Below are 20,093 nucleotides of genomic sequence, written 5' to 3'. Positions count from 1 at the left end.
TGTCCAGATGTTCTCCTCAGAGCCTCACAAAGCTGGTGTGGGGTCCTGAGTGAGGACACAAGCCCGGGCCTGGGTTTGAGTCCTAGCTCCACTTGTCATTACTGTGTGACTTTGGTAAGACACTTAACTCCGAGTCTCAATTTCCTCAAATTTATAAAATGCAATGAATAAATGCCCACTTTACAGAGTTGTGGCAAGTACTACATGAAATATATTGAATGTTAAGCATAGTGGCTACCTAATAAATAGCATCTATCAGTACCCTGGTGTGTCACATTTAATTTTAGTTTCTCTACCTGTATTCACCCGCCAATATTCTCTTCAGCCAAATTGTTCCTTCTCATTGTCCTTTCAACACATCATGACTTTTCATTTTGATGATTTCCTCATGTTCTCATGAGTACCTTACCTGGACCTGTACCCATATCCAAATTCTATTTATCCTTGAAGCTTTCTAGCTCAAGTCTACTAAAATTTTCTAATCTACTCAGCAATGACTTCCTTTCCTCTAAATTTTTTCAGCATTTATTATCCATACCAGTTTAATGGGTAAGTTCATATTGCTTAATGTGTACTCCTGCTCTCAGAGCCAAGGGACTGTATACATTTTGTATGTCTAATGGGAAAACAATTATTTAACTTTTGGTTACAAGCATCTATGTGAGAGCTCCTTCCAGCTGACTGAGTGCAGAGGTTAAGCCCATTGTTGGCTGATTTTGGAACTACTAACTGGTCGATCAACTTTTTTCTCTTCCTGAAGAGGGAGCAAAGTGGTTGAAAAGTACTTCATTCTTATTGGTGAATAAAAGGATTAGGGCTCTATGCTTTCAAGTTAAAGGGATCTTTCCTACCTTCCTTATGGGAAGGAAAGCATAAAAGTTCTTACAGCAGGGAGTTGGAAAGAAAGGTGGACATATGCTGTGTTTGTTTTCTTTTTTCTTCTGAGTTTTTATTATTCATTATATATAAAATTGGAGAAACCAAGGAAGAAAAAATTATAATGTAAGAGAAAATAGAAGACTTAGTCTTTTTTTACTAACAAGCACAAAGAATAGGTATTTAATTTATTGGGATATAAGTAAATGGGATGATCTTTGGTCGAAAAGTTAGGTAGATCTTTTTTCATCAAATATTTTGTTGAATGCTTACTCTATGCTGGCATGAAGGTGGCTACTAGAGATGTAGGGACGTACACCTGAACTCAAGGGGCTTACCAGCATGAGGCAGGACCCAAGAAGTAAATTGTAAGAAGTATGAAGGCAGAGGTAGAGAAAAAGATATCATGTGTTTTTTCTGAATCCAGATAGCAATCAGACAAGGAAAAGAAAAAAGAAGTATTCAAATTGGTGAGGCAAAGTAAAACTGTCACTATTTGCAGATGACACAATACTATATTTAGAAGACCCTAAAGATTCCACCATAAAAACTATTAGAACTAATAAATGCATTCAGAGGATACAAAATCAATGTACAAAAATATTTTGCATTTCTATACACTAATAATGAGCTAGCAAAAAAATTAAGAAAACAATTCTATTTATAATTGCATCAAAAAGAATAAAATACCTAGGAATAAATTTAACCAAGGAGGTGAAAGACTTATACTCTGAAAACTATAAGACATTGATGAAAGAAATCAAAGGTGGCACATATGGAAAGATACACCACGAACATGGATTGGAAAATTAATATTGTTAAAATGTTCATAGTACACAAAAGAGTGTATAGATTCAACATAATCTCTGTCAAAATGCCAATAGTGTTTTTCACAGAACAAATAATCCTAAAACTTGTAAGGAATCACAAAAGATCCCAAATAGCCAAAGCAATATTGAGAAAAAAGAACAAGGCTGGAGGTATCACATGCCTGGATCTCAAACTATACTGCAGGCCTATCGTAATCAAAACAGTACGGTGCTGGCACACAAATAGACACATAGGGCAATGGAACAGAATAGAGAGCCCAGAAATAGGTCTGTGCTTGTATGGTCAATTAATCTACAACAAAGGGGGAAAGAATATACAATGGGGAAAAGACAGTGTCTTCGAAGGATGGTACTGGGAAAACTGGACAGCTACATGCGTAACAATGAAATTTGACCATTTTCTCATACCATATATAAAAAATAAACTCAAAATGGATTAAAAACTTAAATGTAAGACCTGAAACCATAAAAATCCTAAAAGAAAAACATAGACAGTAAACTCTTGGACAGCAGTCTTAGCAATTTTTTTTTTTTTTTGATCTGTCTTCTCAAGGAAGGGCAACAAAGGTAAAAATAAACAATTGGAACTACATTAAACTGAAAAGCTTTTGCAGTGAAGGAAACCATCAACAAAACAAAAAGGTAATCTACTAAATGGGAAAAGATATTTGCTAATGATATATCTGATAAGAAGTTAATATTAAAAATATGTAAAGAACCCATACAACTCAACACCAAAAATTTGATTAAAAAATGGGCAGAGAACCTGAACAGACCTTTTTTTTTTTTTTTAAAGAAGACATACAGATGGCCACAGACATGAAAAGGTGCTCAACATCACTCAACATCAGGGAAATGCAAACTAAAACCACAATGAAATACCACCTCACACCCGTCAGAGAGGCTAGTATCAAAATGCCAAGAAATAACAAATGCTGGTGAGGATATGGAGAAAAGGGAATTCTTGTGCACTGTTGGGGGGAATGTAAATTAGTGCCACCACTATGGAAAACAGTATGAAGGATCCTCAAAAAATTAAAAATAGAAATACCCTACAACCCAGCAATTCCACTTCTGGGTATTTAACCAAAGAAACCAAAACCATTAATTCAAAAAGATACATGCACCCCTATGTTCATTACAACATTATTTAAAATAGCCAAGATGTGGAAGCAACCTAAGTGTCCACTGATAGATGAATAGATAGAGAAGATGGGGCATTTATATAATGAGATATTACTCAGCAGTAAAAAAGAATGAAATCTTGCCATTTGTGACAACATGGATGGACCTAGAGGGTATTAATCAAAATTAAGTCAGTCAGACAGAGAGAGACAAATACCATATGCTTTAACTTATATGTGGGATCTAAAAAACAAGACAAAACAGAAACAGACTCATAAATACAAGGATTAAACTGGTGATTGCTAGAAGGGACGTGGGTGGAGGGATGGGTGAAACAGGTAAAGGGGATGGAGAGGTACAATCTTTCACGTATAAAATGAATAAGTGATGGAGATGTAAAGTGAAATAACAAGGAGTATAGTCAATAATATTGTAATAACACTGTATGGTGGCAGATGGTAATTATACTTACTGTGGTAAGCATTTTATAATGTAGATAAATGTTAAATCATTATTAATACATCTGAAACTAATATAATATTGTATGTCAATTAAACTATACTTCAATTAAAAAAAAAATGCATGCCTGGCCCATCCAGGTTATTCTAGGAATTAGGGCCTTGGAAAAACAAAGTAAAGCATAGATATTCTAATAGTTAACAATGCAAAGGGAAGAAACAACAACAGAATAGACTATATTCAAGGAATTTAAAAGTAATTAAATAGGGCGCCTGGGTGGCTCAGTTGGTTAAGCGACTGCCTTCGGCTCAGGTCATGATCCTGGAGTCCCTGGATCGAGTCCCGCATCGGGCTCCCTGCTCGGCAGGGAGCCTGCTTCTCCCTCTGACCCTCCCCCTTCTCATGTGCTCTCTCTCTCATTCTCTCTGTCTCAAATAAATAAATAAAATCTAAAAAAAAAAAAAAAAAAAAAAAAAAAAGTAATTAAATAAAAGTATTCATTTATGGACCAAAAATGAAAGTATTTCATATGTCAAGGATTATGATTAATTCTATTCTGTGCCCCTAAGAAGGGGAGAGGGAGAGAAAGGCAATCCCCAAGTATTTATTTGAAATACAGATTGTTAAAAGTGTATGACAATTTTTGGAGCCATACTGTCTGGATTTGAATCTCAGCTCTAATACTCAGTAGCTTTGTGAACTGGGACAAATTACCTCATCATGTCTCAGTTTCTGTGTCTATAAAATGAGGATAATATTAGTACTTCCCTCATAGACTGTTAAACGTAAGAACTCAAAATCTGGCACACAGTAAACATGATATAGTCTTTTTCTTTTTAAAGATTTTATTTATTTATTTTTGAGAGAGAGAGTGGGGGGAGAGCGCACAGGAGAGAGCACAAGTGTGTGGGGGAGGGGCAGAGAGAGAAGCAGACTCCCGCCAAGAAGGGAGCCCCTCTCAGGACTCGATCCCAGGGCCCTGAGATCATGACCTGAGCCGAAGGCAGATGCTCAACCAACTGAGCCATCCAGGCGCCCAATATAGTCTGTTTAATATGATTCTTATATACTTTTAAAAGAAAGTTGAGGGAAGACAGGGTGCATGATGATGAGAAAACTGGGCATGGAATTAGGACTCTTGAAATTTTTCCACTTTCATTGCTTTTTGTGATTCTAAGTAATCTACCCCTTTGGACTAGTTCCATCCTTGATAATAAAGGAAGTACTTATCATTCCATTTGTAAAAATTCTGAAAATCTGTGACTAAATTGAAATATCATTTATGCACCTGTACCAATATCATGACTCCAACAAAATCATTCTTCATTCAGTTTGAAATATGTCCTTGTTTTTGTGACTAGGTCGTTCATTCTTAAAGTTTAGGGATAGAAGCCAATAGGCAAAAAGGGACTTTTTCATTGATGAAGTATAAAATTAAACTCATGAATTAATTATTCCTTGATATCCACTAAGATTTAAGAACAGAGATGATATACTAAATGCTTAATAAATATTTTTTATCACATTTTTAGTTTTATGAGTAGTTAAGATTCTAAATCAACACTGGAGTTTATTTTATTAAAAGCATAATGATATCACTGAAAAATTCAGCTCTCTTCCACTCTTAAATGTTTTTAATGTAACAACTTCTGACTAAATAATTTTTGTATATGAAGAACTATCACAAGACAAGGGCCACATAAACATTTGATGAACCGTGTTGGAGAATTCACTGAAAACATTACTCAACACAATAGAACTCTGATCTATCTGATGAGATTGTAGAAATTTATTTCTACTGCCAAGTTATCTAGTATTTATGAATACCAAGGAAACAAAATTCCTCTGTCTAAATCTATGATTATATCTATTGTAGCACTTACTGGTCTTTAAAAGTCATTCCTGCCTGTACAAGTGTAAAGTGATATATCCCTACAGCCCATGTTTTTGATGCCTAACCTAATACTTGCCAAAGCTAGGCCATCTACTCAGCATATGCATTTGTAGTATAATAGTTGTGCACTAATATGCAAGTGTGCAATAAGTAAATGTACAACATTTCATATGATTGCTTTGGAGTGTCATGAAAGTATATAAGCATATAAGATACTGGGCAGATAGTAGATAATACATGTGGCTACTGTATCAGCATATAATATTTATTACATATTTAAGTACTTTAATGTCTTGTAAGTTGTGGTATAGATATATAGCCACCTGAGAAATAATTAGTATTTACTACCAAAAAATCACCCTGGGGGCACCTGGGTGGCTCAGTTAGGCATCTGACTCTTCATTTTGGCTCAGGTCATGACCTCAGGGTTGTGAGATTGAGCCCTGCATCAGGCTCCGCGCTCAGCACGGAGTCTGCTTGAGATTTTCTCTCTACCTCTCCCTCTGCCCCTACTCTTATTCCTGCTCTCTCTCTCTAAATAAATAATGAAAATCTTTAATAAAAAAAAAACACCCTGAATACTTTCATTTTCATTGAAAGTAATTATAGGAGCCATCAGTGATCTAGTGTAATCAAGGGCCTAAGATAAATTGATGTATTAAAGTTATTTATAATTTGTATGGAACCAGAAAAGATCCCGAATAGCCAGAGGAATGTTGAAAAAGAAAAGCAAAGTTGGTGGTATCACAATTCCAGACTTCAAGCTTTATTACAAAAGTGTAATCATCAAGACAGTATGGTACTGGCACAAAAACAGACACATAGATCAATGGAACAGAATAGAGAGCCCAGAAATGGACCCTCAACTCTATGGTCAACGAATCTTCCACAAAGCAGGAAAGAATGTCCAATGGAAAAAAGACAGTCTCTTCAACAAATGGTGTTGGGAAAATTGGACAGCCACATGCAGAAGAATGAAACTGGACCATTTCCTTACACCACACACACAAAAAGACTCAAAATGGATGAAAGACCTAAATGTGAGACAGAAATCCATCAAAATCCTTGAGGAGAACACAGGCAGCAACCTCTTTGACCTCAGCTGCAGCAATTTCTTCCTAGACACATCACCAAAGGCAAGGGAAACAAGGGCAAAAATGAACTATTGGGACTTCATCAAGATAAAAAGCTTTTTTTTTTTTTAAAGATTTTATTTATTTGACAGAGAGAGACACAGCGAGAGAGGGAACACAAGTCGGGGAGAGAGAGAAGCAGGCTTCCCGCTGAGCAGGGAGCCCAATGTGGGGCTCGATCCCAGGACCCTGGGATCATGACCTGAGCCGAAGGCAGACACTTAACGACTGAGCCACCCAGGCGCCCCAAGTAAAAAGCTTTAGCACAGCAAAGGAAACAGTCAACAAAACCAAAAGACAACCAACAGAATGGGAGAAGATATTTGCAAATGACGTATCAGGTAAAGGGCTAGTATCCAAAATCTATAAAGAACTTATCAAACTCAATACCCAAAGAACAAATAACCCAATCAAGAAATGGGCAGAAGACATGAACAGACATTTTTCCAAAGAAGACATCCAAATGGTCAACAGACACATGAAAAAGTGCTCAACATCACTCGGCATCAGGAAAATCCAAATCAAAACCTCAATGAGATACCACCTCACACCAGTCAGAATGGCTAAAATTAACAAGTCAGGAAACGACAGATGTTGGCAGGGATGCGGAGAAAAGGGGAACCCTCCTACACTGTTGGTGGGAATATAAGCTGGTGCAGCCACTCTGGAAAACAGTATGGAGGTTCCTCAAAAAGTTGAAAATAGAGCTACCCTAGGACCCAGCAATTGCACTACTGGGTATTTACCCCAAAGATACAAATGTAGTGATCTGAAGGGCTACGTGCACCCCAATGTTTATAGCAGCAATGTCCACAATAGCCAAACTATGGAAAGAGCCAAGATGTCCATCAACAGATGAATGGATAAAGAAGATGTGGTATGTATATACAATGGACTATTATGCAGCCATCAAAAAAAAAAAAAACACAACGAAATCTTGCCATTTGCAACGACGTGGATAGAACTAGAGGGTATTATGCTAAGTGAAATAAGTCAATCAGAGAAAGACAAGTATCATATGATCTCACTGATATGAGGAATTTGAGAAACAAGACATAGGATCATAGGGGAAGGGAGGGAAAAATGAAACAAGACGAAACCAGAGAGGGAGACAAACCATAAGAGACTCTTAATCTCAGGAAACAAACTGAGGGTTGCTGGAGTGGTGGGGGGTGGGAGGGATGGGGTGGCTGGATAATGGACATTGGGGAGGGTATGTGCTATGGTGAACGCTGTGAATTGTGTAAGGCTGATGAATCACAGACCTGTACCTCTGAAACAAATAATACATTATATGTTTAAAAAAAAAAGATAGTAGGAAGGGAAAAATGAAAAGGGGGAAGTCAGAGGGGGAGATGAACCATGAGAGACTATGGACTCTGAGAAACAAACAGGGTTCTAGTGGGGAGGGGGGTGGGGGATGGGTTAGCCCAGTGATGGGTATTAAGGAGGGCACGTATTGCATGGAGCACTGGGTGTTATAGGCAAACAATGAATCATGGAACACTACATCAAATACTAATGATGTAATGTATGGTGACTAATATAACATAATAAAAAAAATAAAAAAAAAGTTATTTATAATAATTTCTAAGGTATCCTACAATGATTAAATTTTATGGTCTTTATAATTTTTAAATCAGTTAATAAAAAAGAGATCTCTTTTCCCTAATGGCCACAGCATAGGAAAATGAAAGTGGATATTTTCTGAATTCAAGGAGAGAGTTTGGATAATAGATTACTGTGGCACATGTATATAACGAGATGGGCTGCATATCAACAATTGCTAGAGCACGTTTCTTTCCTGGATCTCTCTTCTTCCAGATGTCCAGGGAACCAGGATATAGATGTCATTATTAAGGAACTCTACAGAAAGGGACAATTTTAAATTGTCTATATCCATAATGCAAATAAAAGGAAAAATAATGCTCAATGCTTAATATTATTTTTCAGCAGTTCACTGGAGTGGATTTTCTCAGAATTACAATCTCTCTTAGCTAAATCACCACAGGGATGATAAGAAATGGAATACTTAGTGTGATTTATTAAATATTTCTTTAATCGCTATTATGTCTGTGGATTGATTTTATTAGCTTCTTCTTTTGCATAAAATTCTAGAAATCACGTCTGGAAACAAACAGACAAAAATTTGTAGTGAAGAAAAACCCAATTAACCACAACTAAGGAATAAATAATCCTTTTTTCAACAACATGGTTCATGTTCAGTATCCATTAGACTTTTCTGCTGGTCTTTCTCCATAAACCTTGGCATCCCCTTCATTCTATTATGCTTTCCACCCTCACTTCTGAGTTAATGAAAACAATGGTGTGCCTCTTTGCCTAGAAATATCTCCTCTATTTGTTCCTTCTTCCTCATTCCCCGTTGCCCATTTCTGAACTCGGCCTTCCTTGTCTCATGCTTCCAGGTTTGCTCTAGTCTTTGTCAATCTTCATCTCAAAGCTAGATTAACCCTCCCTTAAGAACTGTCTTCTTCATTTTACTCCTGGGCTCCAGAATGGACAATAGGTTTCATAGCTGCTTGTGGCCTACAATACGACTTCCAAACTTCAAATTTCCTTTCAAATTAACTTGCCACCCTTGTTGCTCTTCAACATATTGTGCTTTCTCCTACTTCTGTTGTCTTCATCGTTTCTCCAAGAATTATCTATTTTTTCCTTTCAGTCTAACTATTCTCTACTAATCCTTCAAGGTCAAATTCAGGGCTCACCTTCTCTGGGGAGCTTTCATTCATGTTTCCTTTGATTAACTCTTTATTCCATATAGTATTCAATTCTTTCAATATCTCAACTACACAATTTAATGCAATATAAATAAGCCATACTAATACTGTATATATATAAATGTCAGCACACATTTATAGAAATGTCTATATTGTTCATTGTTTCACGTGCGTGGGCCATGTATCTCCAATGAGACTGCAAGTGTCTTCCAGGTAAATTCTCTACGGCATAACTGATTTTCCAGTTTGTTCCCCTTAAAATCTACCCATCAAAAAGTGTGTTTTGATTGATTAATCATTATTTATACCTTCATATTTTACTTCCCAATTTATGCTTATTTCATTTTTGTCAGTTTTAGATTTTTTTAGAGCCCCAAGGGACCACTGGTAGATTGTATTATTGTTCAAAATCATTTACTTTCTTCTTCCCTTTATGTGAAGTACAGTTCCTCACCCCATCGATTTGCGCTTGACCATGAGATTCTTTCGTTAGTGGTTTGTAAGCAGATGTGACATGTGCCACATCCATGCAAGAAGCGCAGGAAATACTGCAGGTTTCTGGCAGCCCCTTCTGCAACTTCTCATTACCATGAAAACAGCTTGTCTCAGATAGGGCCGCTTTTCCAGCCTGGCCCTGGAATGAGAAGTGGCCCAGGAAGACCTGCAGGTGACCTGCAGCTTGCTGCACAATTCCGCCAAATCACAGCCCTACATTTCACGAATGCAAAAAAGTCACTGATGCTTTGGGGTTGTTTGCTGCACAGAAAGGCTGACTAATATAAGACCTTGGGGTTAATCTAACTTCCGCTTTGTAAATAAGGAGAGAGGCCTAGATTTTTTTTGTTAGCTAATGGAAGAGTTTTAACATAAATTCTAGACTGCTGACTTAGTTTTTTGTTTTTTGTTTTTGTTTTTGTTTTGTTTAACACAAAATATCTGGCTTTTTGCTATCCTAAAATTTGGAGGAATGCAACTCAAATAGTTTGAAATTTGGGGCCTTAGTATTACCTGGTATTGCCCTCTTGGTCTGGCATTGGCTTTTAGAAAATAGGTAGAAAAATATCTAGAAAATAAATAACATGCACTATCAGTGTCAAGTGAAATATACTCTACCTGAAAGATACGGCTCTCCCTTCGGCCCACACTTGTTTGGTAGTAGATAGAACGAAATGCAGTGATCTTTGGGAGTGCCTCGCAGGCCCAAGCCTTTCATATACATTGTTCATCTAAAGTATACATTTCAAAACCTTTTTTCTTAAAAAACTTATATAAGAAAATTCTAATTGGAGGATAGGTATAATTTCTTAATAAAACCATCCCCTTAATTCCATGACAAAGTCTCATGTACTTTGACGCCGCATAGGGACTCTAAAATTCTTATCCTTTTCCTTTGCAAAATTCAGATGGAAACATCCCTGTCATTATGTGCCTCAGTACATCAGAACTTTGACTTGGTCCTGAAGTTTATTTTATGCTTTGGTGTTCTTGAAAGGAACTAATTTTGTCAACTCTATGATATTTAAAATTCAGAGAGTAAACTAAGTTCTAAAGAAATTATTAACATACTACTTCCTTTTGTATATCAATTTTTAAAGAGTAAAACCAGTTCTATGCAGCAATATTTTTCCCTTTTTATGAAAAAATAATATCTTACTACATGCTTTATGAAATGCATGTCTTACTAAATAACATTTATAACTACTTATTGTTGTTTACTATGCTTTTCCAAATAAAGAAAACAAAATGTAATAAAACTACATGTGTAACCAAGTAGATTTTCTTTTTCTGTTTTTTTGTCTCTCTTTACTTGGAGCACACACAAACCTTACCTTTGTGAAAAAACATCCCTGTAAGGACTTCCATGTTGCAGTGCAATTCCATATCCCCGATCAGCAACAGTGTTCCCGATGGTGTAAAATGAACAATCCGGGTCATTGATAGCCACATATTCCAATACGGCTGCGTCCCATACAAAAGCATAATTTCCATATTTTACCTGTGAAAAATGGAGAACACAAGAAGAAAATAGGATTTGAGTTTGGAATTTTAAGTTGTACAGATAGGATAAAACATACTACATTTGTGTCTATTTAATTGGGTAAAACATCATAGGACTTAATATTTTTAAATACCTATTCTGAATGAGATTTTGGCTTTTGGTTAATTTACAGCTCTGTTCTCCTGGAAATGTGATAAAGTTAGAATGTTAAGAAGTATGTTTCCAGGCAACATAGCTTATGGTAAAATGACCCTTGAGTAGTAAATGTCAGCGGACTGGGAGAACAATAAATGCATGGAAAGAAGCCATGTCTTTGAGCTTCTCTGAGTGCAGTCATTCCTGTAATTGGAGCTCTCTCTTTGGGGACTTGGAAGTTACACTTTTGAAGTTGTTACAAGAGATACTGGCTCCCTAGGTCACTAGGCTTCTAAGCCAGGTAGGCTCTTGTACCCACCCCATATAAGGTACGATCTCCTTGCATGTGACCTATGTTCCAAATGAATGCTGCAAGTCCAAGTCACACTGAAGAAAAATAATCAACACTGCCCTGCTGGCAAGATGTATTTCCTAATTTATGTTATTCTAAGGTAATCTGTTGCCAAGTGTGGTCTATGGCAATTTTGCAGCTGGACTTAGATGAAACCCCTTTGGTGGACATTGCATTGAGGAACAAATAATTATACAATCTTCTCTATCATTATTTAGGGAACATAAATTTGTTCTGAGTTGTTTACTTTTTAGTGATTATCTTTTATTTATAAGTGTGACTTTTCCCCCCCTAAATTACAAATGTATCAAAAATAAAACACAATCTTAATAAAATTAATTTAAAAAATGTTATATAGGGGCGCCTAGGTGGCCTGGTCAGTTGAGCGCCCAATTCTTGGTTTCGGCTCAGGTTGTAAGCTCATGGATCATAAGTTCTAGGCCTGCATGGGACTCCCTGATCAGTGGGAAGTCTGCTTGGGGATTCTCTCCCTCTGCCCCTCCCCCCACTCACGTGTGCACCTGCTCTCTCCCTCTCAAATTAATAAATCTTAAAAAAATATTATATATAAATATAGAATTTAATGAATTCATAAAAATAAACAGAACTAATAATTAAATCAAATATTCAGTTAGTTAGCTAGTTTATTTATTTATTTATTTGAGGGGAAATTAATTTCCTGGTAAATCTGATGAAGGGAAAGAGAACAATTCCTTTTCAGAGAGTTCATTGTTTGTGTATAGAAATGCCACTGATTTTTGTATGCTGATTTTGTATTCTGCAATTTTACTGAGTTCATTTATTAGTTCCAACAGGCTTTTTTAATGTTTAGTCTTTAAGATTTTCTAACATATGATCTTATCTGCAAATAGAGATAATTTGACTTCTTCCTTTCTGATGTGGATATTTTTATTTTTTTTTCCTGTCTAATTGCTCTGGCTGGGACTTCCAGTATTATGTTGAATGGAAGTGGTGAGAATGAGCATCTTTGTCTTGTACCTTTATAGTACTGGAGTCAAGTCCTCAGGGGATAGGCTGCTTTCAGGAATGCAGACAGGAACAGTTGGTTGACCAAGCACTGAGATACAGCCCTGCCTCTTAAAAGCATTCTTATTTTAATTTTTAATTTTCTTATTTTTTTAAGGGGGGACAGGGAGGTGTAGAAGGAGAGAGAGAGAGACAGAGAGAGAGAATCTTAAGCAGGCTCCATGCCCAGTGTGGAGCCCAATGTGGGGCTTGATTTCAAGACCCTGAGATCATGACCTGAGCTGAAATCAAGAGTCACCACCCAGGTGCGCCTCTTGAAAGCATTCTTACTCAGTCTTAGACTCTGCCAGGATTTCACAACTAGGATCCCAAAGTTCTCACAAAGGTATTTTGTGCATGGATGGCTGCCAAACTGTTGTTTCTTTGAGAGGACCTCCTAATCCCTCATGCTGCTGATACTACTTCCTCTAACTATCAGTATTTATATGTAAAATTTTTATCAACATGTATACCTCATGTACCCTGGGAAAAACGAGTAGCTCAGAGAGGTGGCTTTAGAATTCAGGATTAAAAGCCATCTAATTTGGAAAGGGGGGAGGGGAAGTAGGCCTCTTAGGGGAGAGTAAATCATATTTATGAAAGATGAATGGCCTTTGGTAGAATACATGAGAGGTGTGATGTTTTGTGACAAAATTTGTCTGGATGTGGTGCTCACTTCTAGTCTCTTTTGTGATGAGAGTCATTCCCTGTTGATGACACTCCCAGGGAGGGCATTTATGACACTTGAGTTCCTTTTAAAGGATTTATGTTTAGGTAAACAAAGGTTGTTTAGAGAAAGCTTCTCCCTGCATTTGCTGTTTTTCAAGTGCTTTCAGCTCAAAATCATCAATATTCCAAAGTAGCATATTTTGGGGTGGCATATTCTGTTACCCTTAAACACCAAGTTTCATATTTACTTTTAGCCTCCTGGGTATAAACCTATAGTAACAGAGAGATAGCAGTGACCCTGAAGCCTCCTCTAAAAACCTACTTTGATTTTTGCTATTCTCTTCTTTCAAACAGCCACGATGGCCTCCTGGATCCCCTTGGACTTCTTTATAACACTCAAGGGACTTCCCCAGTTGGGGACATATTGCTTTGCTGTTAGAAAAGTGTTCTAGCATTGCTGTTACTGCTTTGTGAACCATAAAGCTCTATTTAAATGTATATTAACATTATCATTGCCATTATATACATGTTTCTAATAATTCTAATGTTACAAAGCATTATGAATTCATTTTCAAAAGGGGAACCATTAAAAGACTATGATTATAGCCTGTAGCAATACCAATGAAATGTTGCGTAGTAACCCAAACTATTTAGCTTTTAAAAATATCCCTGTTTTTTTTTTTTTTTCCAACTACTAAAACATACAATCATTGTCCTTTGGGTGGTTTTTAACTATTAGGTTAAAACTATCTAGAAAATACTCATCAACAAAACCTAAAGTCACTTTCCAAGAGAATAACAATTGAAGGTTTGGAATTTTCAATCCAACTGACTAGGTGATGGATATTACTTAAAAATTTTAACTAGTCTTTGCTCTTGAAGTCATGTTTGGATAAGCAGCTACATTGTGGGCCATTGACTTATTAACAGTGGATTCCATGCCAACTGAGGGTTTCATTGCAGGTTAAACAGAGGGTGAAAGTACATCCGGAAGCTTTATGTCATCATATTCCAGGCCCCATTTATGAGAAAGGGAAAAGAATCCAAAATGGCATCTAACTCCAATATTATCAATCTCTGCTTTCTAAAATAGAGATACCAGAATGCTGTGGTGATTAATGGATGATGGTGGCTGCTCATGTTTAACACCTGTGTCCTTATAATAGAGCTGAGATGCCAGTAACCTTGATGGATTTCTCATTGCTGAGATAACATAAGGCTTTGTTTCATTTCCACAATATTATTACAGGAATCTTTCTTTGAATTCTGTTTTACTCACAATCATTATGCATTAATTTGAAGATCCTAAAGGGATCTGTAAGGAATATAAAGGTAAGACTTGGGCTCCTGCCTCAAGCTGCTTACAACTCAGTAGTGAAGATAAGTCAAGTACTACTTGCTATAACATAAAGCACATTATGGTAAGTACCACACAAAAAGCTTAAAATGTTAAAGTGGTTTAAAGAAAGGGAAACTTAATTTTCATTGGGGGAATAACAACAGTCTGCTTAAATATTCTGGTAACTGAAATAGTTGTGCAAGAAAACCCCAAATATTAACATTACTTATCTTTAGTGCCTGATTAAACATGGAAACTCTTTGGAAACCATTTTTTTTGTTCATGCTCACTCTTTTAACCTTCTAGTTTCCTGCAATTTTCCATCTCAGCTGAAGAATTATAAACATTCAATGTTATTTTCTTAAATATTTGCATTTCTTGCCAAGTAAGTGAAGGATGGGAAAATGTATTTTCCAAACCTGCATCTGTATTCCTCACCATGTTATGGAGTATGTCATATTTCCTTTCCTCTGCAGAATCCTCTTGTCCTGAATACCCCTGTTCTGACACCTCTATCATGACCTAATGCTAAAAGCACTTTTCTTTTCAATTCATTAGGCAGCTATCTTCTGAAAAAATTGCAGAAGCCTACACCAGAAACAAATAGACTTTCACTACCTGTTATCCCAAGGACTTTGGTTTTAATTGGGAAGCCATATTCTTTCTCACACAAATCTTTAATTTAGCAAATTACTTAAAAGCTCACTTCAAAATCTATAGCTACAGAGATACATCAATGATGATCCTTTTTTTACGAAAAAAAAAATCAGTGGGACAATTATGGAAAGATGACATTTAAACCGAAGTGTAAGATGAGATATCTCTTCACTGAAGAAAGAATATCCTCCCTCTATCCTCCATTTCTTCCTCGTGATAATAGTTAACATTTATAAAGCATTTTTTCCATCCTTAAAAAATGCCCTTTACACATAAGTTTATTTGTTCTTTACAACACTATGAGGCAGCTGATATTATGATACCTAACTCACAGATCTGGTAATAGAACTTGTTCTAAGTCACACCAGTGACTAGTGGTAGATTTGAAACTTGAGCTCAAGGTCATCTTCTAGGCTTTTTTCACTGCATTAACAATCAATTTCTGAGAGATACTTGCTATAGGAATATAAAAATGTGTGAGATATGGTAGCCCTTGCCTTCAAGGCATATTCTATCTAGTTTGAAAAATAATATTTATATAAATAAAAATAATACAACATAGTATAAAGCAAGAGCCAAGAAAAGAATGCAACTTCTTTAATGCTATGGGATCACACTATTAAAATAAATAAAAGTTAAGCTTTTAAAAAACAGGTTGCTTATTACTCAGCCATAAAAAAGAACAAAATCTTGCCATTTGCAACGACATGGATGGAGCTAGGGAGTATAATGCTAAGTGAAATAAGTCAGCCAGAGAAAGACAAATACCAGAGGCTTTCACTCATATGTGGAATTTAAGAAACAAAACAGATGAACATAGGGGGTAAAAAGAGAGGCAAACCATAAAACAGACTCTTACTATAGAGAACAAACTGAGGGTTGCTGGAGGGGAGGTGGGTGAGGGGATGGGTTAAATGGGTGATGGGTATATAAGGCATTAAGTGCACTTGTGACGAGCACTGGGTGTTGTATGTATGTGATGAATCACTAAATCCTACACCTGAAATTAATATTACAGTGTATGTTAACTAACTGGAATTTAAATAAAAATTTGGAAGAAAAAAAATAAAATTTCTTTCAACTCAAAAAAAAAATCATTGGGATGAATGAATATCTGGTTTATATGATTTTGGACCCCTGAAGCCTGCTGATTTTGTAACCATTGTTATCTAAGTGCTTCAGGTTTTCAGGATTAAAACCAAAGCAAAGTAAAATTAAAGTAAAGGCTGCAGTGTGGAAATTTATTATTTTTGCTCACAAAATAAAAACCAAAAGGCCTGAGAATAATGTGGGAGAAATAAATTCTAACTTTGCACACCGAGCACTAACTTCTTTACAATTTAAACTAATGGTCAGTAGGGGATAAAGTGCTTGTGAATTACAGGCACAAAGAGTTATGATTAACCCAGAATCGATCTATAGTGGTCCTTATAATTCATTGCCCACATAAGTCCTTAAGATGGGATGGCGTTAATATTTATGACATATGGTTCTAGGTGGTGGCCTCTCCCACTTTGAACAAATTAATAATTTAGCATCATTCATCAATTCTTCTGAATTTACCCAGCAAAATAAATCATGCTCAAGTCCATACTTTAGTGCTTAAGACTGACTTTTAAAATATATATGGCTTTGTTTACTGCTGCCTTAATTGTTGGCCTACCATATTTTACCTGCTATTATTTTGAAATTTGAATTTGTGCACCAAGATAGTCATCACAGGACACAAATTTTCACAAGGAAGATAGGAATATTTTTAAAGTAAATATCAGCTATTTATAAAATATCTTTTTTTAACCTAGAAAAGAAGCAGTATATCTACCTCTAAATTTTATCTTTACCTCTTTTTTTGACACTATTGGAATACTAATTTTTTAAAGTTTATTAAAGCATTCTGGGAATGTGAAAAACTGAACACAGCTACCTTACCCTCCTTTGAAAACTCTCTTGAAACAATGGCTGCTAGGGTCTAGAAAACAGAAGGCTAGCAAGGCCTGGAGTTCTGGATAATTCTGTGTGGGGAAAAAAACCCGGTAAATCTCTCCTTCAGGGAGGGTGAGTCCCTGAAAAAAAACAGTCGAACCTCCAGGACAGCCAATGAAGGAACCAAGTTTGGGGGAATGCTTGTTTTTTCACAATTTGGATCTCAAATCTTCCTGCCCTCCTTCCTTAGATACTTGTCCCCATGAATATATCTGTTCTGTTGCCTTTAAATTGACCAGGAAGGAATTGAATAGGTGGGCCCAGATGTGCCCTCATGGAGCCTGGGAAAGACCAAGAGACTGGAGAGCCCCAGCTTCTTCCAGGTACCTCAAGAGGGAGATGTGTGAATCACTTTTTTCTATACTACTGGCCCACAAGGAGAGAGGACATTTCAACTTCTGTAGCAAGACTGACAATCCCTAGGATAATCCAACAATCAGACTTGAGTCTCCATGAACTGACAAAGAAAAATGACAACCCATATAGTAAGTGCCACACTTAGAGAGGGAAAGATGAATCAGAACAAGTAGAACATATTCTGGGAAAATAGCATTGTGGTACTAGTAAGATTCTAATTGAAAAAAAAAAATAAACAGAGTACTTAAGCAGATTCAATTGTGAATCTAAAAAGATCTATGTGGCTACAAACTGACAAACCTACCTCAATTTCTCAACCAAAAAATTGACCAGATAAAGTGAAGGAGAAAATGCTCATATGTCCCACAGGCTCAAATGGAAAGACTAGGATGACAACTGTCCCAGTTGGGCTGGGAGGTCCCAGTTGTAGCACTGGAAGCTCTACGTCAAAGGGGACTTCCTGGGAGGAAAAAGTCCAGGTGTTTGGCAATGGGTACAGAAGGTTGTTGGTGATGGTGGGGTACAAAATCCATACCACAGCTTGAAAGATAGGGGCTGAAAGTGACAATTTTTGTAGTAGATGAATATGACATGGCTTATCTGCCTTCTGCAGTTGCCATCAGTATTTCTCCCCTGACAATGCATGCTGGCAATTGTGACTTGCTGTTCACTATAATCAATCATCCATTGTTGTATCATTGCAAGTGCTGAGATGTAAGTGCGCAACTTAAGTGTGCTGTAATCATGATTGTTAACAGCCCTTTGCCTGTGGATTGATTGTTGTTCTTGACATCAAGATGATACTAATTTAATTTTTAACATTGTGAATACTGAGATCACTTTTTTCCAAGAGTTCAGATGATGAAAATGAGAATGATAATAATACTAATAACAGCATGAGCCAAACATCTATGAAAAAAAAAAGCTAAATTACTGTGTTTTTTATTACAGATGGAAGGACACAAATAACTGGATTAGTGAGGTAAATAACAAAAACAGCATCCTGCATAATATGCAGAAAAGAATTTGGAATTGAGTATGATAGAAAAGGAAATGATAAAACATATAACAGAGACTGAATCTTACAAGTTGGGGCTGAGACAAGTAATACTTCTAAATTGATCGAAAGTTTTTGTGTCTCCCAAAAGGCACCAATGCTCAGTTGAAGGTAGCAGCGGCTAAATTAGTCTGGGCATACCACAATGAACAAACACACATTATCATATTGTTCCCCTCATAGCTCTCTGAAATGGAGTAAAGCTAGATTTCCTGATTCTGAGGTTTCTTTTTTCTTTCTTTTTTTCCTTTTTAAAATTATTCTCTTATTTATTTATTTATTTATATACTTATTTGTTTATTTATTATGTTCAATTAGCCAGCATATAGTACATCATTAGTTTTTGATGTAGTGTTCAATGATTCATTAGTTGTGTATAACACCAGTGCTCATCACCACACGTGCCCTCCTTAATACCCATCACCCAGTTAACCCATCCCCCCAACCCCCTCCCTTCTGTAACCCTCAGTTTGGTTCCCGGAGTCCAGAGTCTCTCACGGTTTGTCTCCCTCTCTGATTTCTTCCCGTTCAGTTTTCCCTCCCTTCCCCTGTAGTCCTTCTTGCTATTCCTTATGTTCCCCATATGAGTAAAACCATATGATAATTGTCTTTCTCTGCTTGACTTATTTCACTTAGCATAATCCCCTCCAGTTCCATCCATATCGATGCAAATGGTGGGTATTCATCCTTTCTGATGGCTGAGTAATATTCCATTGTATATATGAACCACATCTTCTTTATCCATTCATCTGTTGAAGGGCATCTCGGCTCTTTCCACAGCTTGGCTATTGTGGATATTGCTGCTATGAACATTGGGGTGTATGTACCCGTTCTTTTCACTACATCGTATCGTTGGGGTAAATATCTAGTAGTGCAATTGCTGGGTCGTAAGGTAGTTCTATTTTTAACGTCTTGAGGAACCTGCATACTGTTTTCCATAGTGGCTGTACCAGCATGCATTCCAAACAATAGTGTAAGAGGGTTCCTTTTTCTCTGCATCCTCACCAACACTTGCTGTTTTCTGCCTTGTTAATATTTGCCATTTTAACTGGTGTAAGGTGGTATCTCATTGTGGTTTTGATTCTGAGGTTTCAAATAAAATGTGCTGTGGTAAACAAAAAGAGGAAATTTTGTTAACAGATGAGTTGATCCTTTACAGTGTACAGCTGATTCTTTCAGAATTTACCTGAATGATCGTGTTTTCTACAGTAAAGTTAGGTGTCCCACAATGGCAATGACAAAAAATGATCACCTTAAGTCTTAGATATTTTGATTTAAAAAATGTAGTGACATGAGAGACTCTTAACTATGGGAAAGAAACTGAGGGTTGCTGTAGGGGAGATGGGGGGGTAACTGGGTGACGGGCATTAAGGAGGGTAGGTGTAGTGATGAGAACTGAGTGTTATATGCCACTGAGGATTACTGAACTCTACATCTGAAACTAATGATGTACTATATGTT

The 20,093-nt window shown here is 36.6% G+C and overlaps 1 protein-coding gene and 1 long non-coding RNA gene across 6 annotated transcripts in view; one reads left to right on the top strand and one right to left on the bottom strand.

The window, feature by feature from the left end:
* The window catches only part of GRID2 (glutamate ionotropic receptor delta type subunit 2), a 1,428,484-nt gene that overhangs the window by 138,325 nt on the left and 1,270,066 nt on the right, over nucleotides 1-20,093 (bottom strand). For all 4 annotated transcript variants that reach the window (XM_032400835.1, XM_032400836.1, XM_032400834.1 and 1 more), the window contains exon 14: nucleotides 10,888-11,054. In XM_032400835.1, the coding sequence (XP_032256726.1) occupies nucleotides 10,888-11,054 (167 nt within the window). The remainder of the gene's footprint in view (nucleotides 1-10,887; nucleotides 11,055-20,093) is intronic.
* LOC116630156 overlaps nucleotides 1-20,093 on the top strand; it is a 55,742-nt gene that overhangs the window by 12,758 nt on the left and 22,891 nt on the right. The gene's annotated exons all lie outside the window — the stretch shown is intronic.

This window comes from Phoca vitulina, unplaced genomic scaffold (genome assembly GCF_004348235.1).
Source record: "Phoca vitulina isolate PV1807 unplaced genomic scaffold, GSC_HSeal_1.0 scaffold3, whole genome shotgun sequence".
Taxonomy (NCBI): domain Eukaryota; kingdom Metazoa; phylum Chordata; class Mammalia; order Carnivora; family Phocidae; genus Phoca; species Phoca vitulina.
Note: the sequence above shows the minus strand (reverse complement) of the source record. Positions and strands in the feature narration are given on the sequence as shown.